This window comes from Hippichthys cyanospilos, chromosome 7 (genome assembly GCF_059441005.1).
Source record: "Hippichthys cyanospilos isolate Australia breed blue-spotted pipefish chromosome 7, RoL_Hcya_1.0, whole genome shotgun sequence".
Classification (NCBI taxonomy): Eukaryota; Metazoa; Chordata; class Actinopteri; order Syngnathiformes; family Syngnathidae; genus Hippichthys; species Hippichthys cyanospilos.
Genome location: NC_142375.1, coordinates 12,591,859 through 12,598,636, shown reverse-complemented (window position 1 = coordinate 12,598,636; position 6,778 = coordinate 12,591,859). Strand labels below are relative to the sequence as shown.

At 38.2% G+C, this 6,778-nt stretch overlaps 1 protein-coding gene across 1 annotated transcript; it reads left to right on the top strand.

Moving 5' to 3' along the window:
• Window positions 1-2,986: 2,986 nt before the first annotated feature.
• Window positions 2,987-6,160, top strand: smim14 (small integral membrane protein 14). The gene is made up of 4 exons (XM_088418969.1): window positions 2,987-3,191; window positions 4,335-4,383; window positions 4,467-4,624; window positions 5,476-6,160. The coding sequence occupies exons 1-4, from the start codon at window positions 3,117-3,119 to the stop codon at window positions 5,512-5,514; spliced, it is 321 nt and encodes a 106-aa protein (XP_088275095.1). The 5' UTR covers window positions 2,987-3,116; the 3' UTR covers window positions 5,515-6,160.
• Window positions 6,161-6,778: the final 618 nt, after the last annotated feature.

The window sequence follows — 6,778 nt, the reverse complement described above, 5'->3', positions numbered from 1 at the left end:
ATCCTGAAACACTATTACGCCATCCTGTGATTAAATACGTGCTTGACAGCAACAAAAATTTCACTCACAAGTTTAAATTCGAATAACTCCCTCTAGCATTCCTGCAATTTCCAAAGAACGCTGACGTGGAAATGGGTGTCTTAATTTTGCGATTTGACTATTTTTCGAATAAAATATAACCCGGCATTTTTTAGGACACTCCTCACCAAGACTATTCACAGGAATGTGATGCGTATGACACACCATTGAGAGGTTTTGGGGTCTTAAGCTTGGCAGAATCAAGCTTTTGCAAATACAGTACGTTGCTAGGCAAAGTTTTTTCAAAGGTTAAAAAAATGGAAGACAGAGCATCTCAACTCGAACTTAATGCTCATTTACGCCTCCGCCCTGCCAGTGTAGTGAGTGTAAATTGGAAGGTTGTGGCGAGGCGAAGGAACCCCACGTTGCTGTGCTAGTGGAGATCTTTACCCTTCGCATGCCATCACAAAACTGATACAACAAAGTCCAAAACAGCAAAGACAAAGCCAACAGGTTCAAAGCATCAAAGGATCATAGCGACATGCCTACTGGGTGAGAGACATGGTCCTAGTGTCCGCCACAAGGTCATCTCATTTAAGTGGCTCTGCTGTAACACGCAAGAAACTTTCAAGAATTCATGCAAGTCATCAGACAAATGCAGAACAATAGTTAATGTAGGCGTTAAACGTGCTGAAACAAAAGTCGCTACCTCCTGCTTTCACCCCTGTCAAAGGATCACGGATGTCCGTCGTAAAAAACTGCAACTTCGCTCACGTGCCGCAAACAGCTGTTTGCGTCGTCTTGCTCGACTGGCGAGACACTATTTCATCGGAAAATATTAACTGCACGCCAAGTTTTAAGCATGCTAAACTTTCCACACTGACTAACCGTAGCCTCTCGCGGATAAGTCATTTCAAAACAAAAAAATATCGAAACATTCACTCGCTGAATGTTTTCATGAAGTATTCGGTAATTGGATACACGTGCACCTGCTAAATAAGACGGTAAAAAATTAGCCGGTCAACATGACTGCATGAACCGTTGAAACCAGAAGTATAACTAGACGCACGCCTTTCCCCAGTGTTGAATTATCAGACTACTTTTGTTTTTCTCTGTTCTCTGTCAATTAGGATAATAATCTCCTATTTGAGTCTAGTGGTTTTACTGAAACGCCCATTGGATGAGAAGCACTGTAACCCGGGAGGGGCTCAGAGTCGAGCGATTGCTCATAAGCGTTAAGAGAAAACAAATGAAGTGGTTTGGCAATCTGATTAAGATGCCGCCTGGAAGCATTCCAGGTGAAGCATTCCGGTAGTGTTGGGCACGTGAAGCCTTCTGAAAATTTGGGAGTTTTCCATTCCACTGATACATAAAAAGGATTCATGTGCACACAAGACCCCTGGTGGACGAAACCGAGATGAACGTTTGACCTGGAGAGTTCTTGTTTCCTCCTTTTCCTTTCCTTATAACTTCTCTTTAAATAACCACAGTCGCTGCATGAAAATGACAACGGCTATCAAAAACCTTCGGGTGCTGTCTGTATGAAAATAATAACTGCAACCAAAATACCAAATGTAGGTTCTCGGGTGTGCATTTATGTATTCGATTTATGATCAATTTACGGTTCGTTCTCTGGTTGAAAAAAAAACTGTCAATTTTGGTACATAACAAAAGATTTTGACATGGACAATTTTGTTTATGAATGTGCTTTTTATATATTTTTTAAAAATGCATCGATATGTGTGCCTTTCCCTTAGTCATTTTTTTTTTGTATATATGAAATGTTGACTACACTTATAAAGCGTTTTGCCAGTGTTGTACTTTATGAGGTATGTCAAACTTGTCTGTCACTTGAGAAGAAAAACTTTTGATGCCATCTAAAAATAATTGAGAAACAAAAAATGAATAGAATTTATGCTTCGGAATCTAGCAGTAAGTTACAAAATGTTCATATTTGTAACATGGAGTTCTACTACCAAAAACTATTAGTAACATACAAATTTTACAGCATACAGGTATATAGCGTCAATATGTCTGACAGATCTGCGTGTCGTTTAGCTAAGGTTTTATGCTTTTCACATTTGTGGAATGTAATGGTTCCAATACAGTATATTGTTTTGCTTTATTTTCCAAATATATATATATATATATATATATATATATATATATATATATATATATATATATATATATATATATATATATATTATATTTACTTTGATATATTTCATCAAACAGTTGTACCAATAAAGTCATAAAAAGGGAATGTGTTAGCATCACATCACATGATAAATGTCATTTCAGAGAGATGTGTCAAATTGAAACGATGTTGTCCTTTATGATTTAATCCAAAAAGGAGAAGATGTCATAAAGCTTCGGAGATGTGCTTATTTCAAGTGTTGTGTAATCATTTGGAGTCTGGTGAGGTCATCTCTCATTATGAAGTCAGTGAAACAAGCCATCACTTGGCTGAAAAATCCCAAAAAACAAATCTGAGATAGCAAAGAAAAGACTAGATGTGGCCAAAACAACTATTTAGTCAATTGAGATTATGGAAATGTTCTCTCCAGTGAAATGATACAATAGGTTAGTACAACGTAACAAATGTCCTCTTGTGTTGTGTAGCCGTTTGCCTCAAGATAAAAGCCTCCCAGCTTGGGTTCATCTTACTTTTGCACGTCTAAGCATTAATGTGTACTGCTACTGCTGGTATTTAATGAGCTACCGTACATCTGAGGGACTTTACTCTTCATCATTATGTTTTCACTTGGGGCCTTATCACATCGTAACACACTGAAAAAGATCATGCATTATGTCTTTCTAAAAAAAGGAATTAGCTTTCTCCTAGTTACTCAAAGATCACATTGAATACAAAGAGAAAAATGATGTCAGTGTGATATATCTGAAAACTAATTGTTAGGCGACAATACAGTATGCTGACGCTTCCCAACCGAACAGTCTCCTCCCCCCATCTTTGTGTGTGTGACAATTAGAGTGTACTGCGCTGACAAGCAGGACGGTTTGGGTTTCCATTTGCTTATGTTTGTCCTGCTGGGAATCTTTCTGTTTTATTCTCAGGCCACATCACCCTAAAGGACATGGCCGAAGGGGGCTTTGACCCTTGTGAATGCGTCTGCAGTTATGAGTACTCAATGAGGCGCCTTCTCAACCTGGTAAGTGAATTTTGATGTGACAGATTGTATTAGGACGTCGCTAAGGCAAGGGTTTGCGATTGAACAAACAAGTGCTTCGATTGCAAAGAGAGGAAAAGTGGTGCTTTTCTGTTCGATACTAAATGGAATCATCAAAAAGGAGAAAGAAGTGGAGTGGTGCCAAGTCACACTGAGCTAACATCCTGGTTCCTGCTTAAAGATTACATTGAGAGCTGCGATAACATGGGGATTTTACTTTGTGTGTGCAAACATTTGCTTTACAGAGAGATGTACTGAATGGTTTTCAAAACATGTCTCCTGAGTTTTCTGAATATAACTATGTTTGCCTGTCACTTCGAAAGCCTGTACAGGTGAAACTTGTATGGCAAGGTGGAGCGGGCTTGAAGAAAGTGACGCTCAAGGGTTTTTTGCTCAAGTGGCTGCCAAAAAGCAAATTAATATTAAGGGAAAGATCATTTAGTTAGTTCATTTATTTAAAAAGAAAGAAAGAAAGAAACTTGTATGTTTTATTAGTTCACCATACACAAAAGGAAATATTTCACCTTTGTTTGAGTTTGGATGGCACAAAGACACATTGAATTAAATGAACTTCACCTGACTATTCAGATTCAATTTCACCCATATCAGATTCAATTTCACCCATATGTATTCCTTGAAGAAGAAACTTTAATTGAACCTTTTATGATTAAAATCAATTTAAGAATCAAATATTTACTTCAAGACAACTTAATCAAGTGTAAAAACAAGTCTATTGCTGTAATAGTTGAGCAGAGGTCAAAACATTTTCACAAAACTACTGCATGACAAAAGTCTCAAAAGTAAACTCAAACTTCCAAGTTCCTTTCAAGTGATGCATTAAACCTTGAGCATCTTATGTGGTACCGCAACAATTTTTAATGAGCTCTATTAGCAATGCAGCTAATAACTGAATAGTCTTTCTTTGCTGAGACAAAGGAAAAATAATTGCTCAGTACAATATGGGCAATGCAGTATATGAATTGTAAATTAATTTTAGCAAGCGGTTTTTCACGTATGTGTCAAAAAGACAATGTTACTGGCAAGCATGGTAATCTAGTGAACAACCATCATAAGTGCACTTGCGCCTATGTTTCTGTTTTATCCAGTCCTTTGTTTCTTTTTCAGCTCAGAAATTCTCAGTCCTACTGTACAGACACGGAGTGCCCTTTGGAATGTGCGTATGACATCTCAGTGTAGGCACATTTCAATCTTGGAATGTAGAATTGCACCAGAGCAGCATTGCTTGTTTGTGTCCAGTGCCCGGGCCGAGTGGAGGCTCGTTCGATGGTGGGCAAGGGCTGACCCTCCCCATTATCGTGATGGGATGGATGCTACTTGCTGTAATCCTGTACGTGCTGCGACCTTCTACTCTCAGAGGCCTCTCATTCACTGGTAAACCCTCTGAACCCCACAATGTAAGCTTTACTTATTGCGTCCTCACTTTGTTGATCTCTATAACTATGGATGTGGGAGTGTGCAAATCCGTTTTAACTCAGTTTTACAGCGTAATAGCACATGGGATGTGGGTGTGTGCAAATCCGTTTAACTCAGTTTTACAGCGTAATAGCACATTAATTTGATACAGTATTAAGTAATGTCATTTACGCATTTCCGTACTAAATGCTTTACATTAGGAAAAAAACTACAGCACTAATGAAGGTGTCATCTCAATTTACTCATGTACTTGCTTTGTGTAAAACACAAATCTACTAAATTTTTCAATGGTAATGCAAGCAAAGGTAAAGGGTATCGTCTGACATTTAGTGGAAGAGTATTTGATTGATATAAAACATTTGTCATCATTAGCAATGGGAAAATGTCTTTTAAAGTTTGTTGAGAATCACTGCCATAGCACAACATTGTCTGTATTTAGACTTAACTATCGGAAATGAGTGAAATGAGGGGCAGCATGGTGGAAGACTGCGTGACATGTCTGACTCAAAGTTCAGAGGTCGCGTGGATGGACGGACGTATGATTAAACTGTTATTAGTGATTTAAAATGGAATTTATTCCTCATCTTTGGCTGGGCCTTTTTTTTTAAAGCTGAAATGTTGCCAAATAAAAACGTTGACATTTTTAAAGGTTTGTCATGACCATAGCACAATCATGAACCTACTATAATTCATCAATACTTGTTCATACAAATCAATATCGTCAAATTGACGGATTATTTAATCCAGGGTGTAGCCGTGAACATAATGATAAAAAAGCAACAACAAAACCCAGCCTGACAGATATTGGTCATTTTGTGACTCTTGTTTGCAGAGAGGTGGACGAGAGCCACCAGCGCCACCTGTTGATTAGGAAAGGGAAGCCATTTGCCAGCCAGTGATCATCTGGAGCTGCCAAAGTGTGTTGCTGCGTCACAGATAACACCTGCTCCTTGTCAGCCTTCATTAAAAGATATTTTCTGTATTTTCATTCCGTTCTAATTTCAGTGTGTTTTGGGGATTCTAATACCTGGCATTGGGCTGAAACGTCCCTCTAGGTCAGTCCCTATGTGTGTGGATTCATTTTCCTTAAGAGTTTAAAATGCTTTGTTCTCTTACAAAGCAATGTTATTGGTTGACCATAACATACTGTCTTTTTGGTCACCTAAAAGTTGTTAATTTTATAAGGTACATTCAATCATTCCACTACCAACCAACTGAAACGATTTTGAACCTGTGTTCAAACGAACACAAGTGATTTACTGCGTGAGCATACATACAACCATGCACACTTGTGCCTACTGTATGAATATATGTATACTATTGCACTCTACCATGAACTACTTGTGTAAAGATACATTTTTGAAGACAAGTTTATTTCTGAAAAGCACATACTTTTTGTTGCTCTCTGAAAATGTTGCTCTCTGAAAGCAAAGTTCTATTTGCACAATGTATTTTAGCATAAATATACAGTGGATAGTATCACATGATTTTCATTAAAAATGTATCATTTGAATTTACTTTTGTTTGGACATCACGTCTTACATGCCATGCAGCGACTTCACATAATTTCCCCCTGAAATTATTGGCTGTCATTGTTTATTTTGTAAATTACTGGAACACACAAAACTGGACACGGAGAATATCACCAGTTAGGGAAAAAAAATGAAAGGTTGCTTTAAAAAAAAAACATTGAGCACATGCAACACACGTGTATTCCAGTATGAAAAGTGGAAAATATTGCACGTTGAATAATATAGTATCTGCCTCAGAGGTTCTGGGGTGTAAATCTTCGCCCAGACCTCCTTGTGTGGTCCTGGAGTGTAAATCCTCGCCCAGACCTCCTTGTGTGTATCTGCAGGAGCTTCCTGTGCTTGGTCCGAGTTTACTCCTTAAACAATGCCGATTAGCTGACGATCAATCGAATAATTTACATTTCAAGAGATATCTCCCCTTCCACCCGATCATGAATGAAACTATATATTATCTCAAATACTCCAAAAAAGAGATCCCCAATGTTGTTTGGGTGGCGACGGCACTTTTTTTAAGGGGGCGGCTGTGTCAGCGTCAGGATGCTGACGTTAATTACAAGTAGAGTAGTAGTTTGTTACACTTCAAACAGCGCGTTACAATAGGAA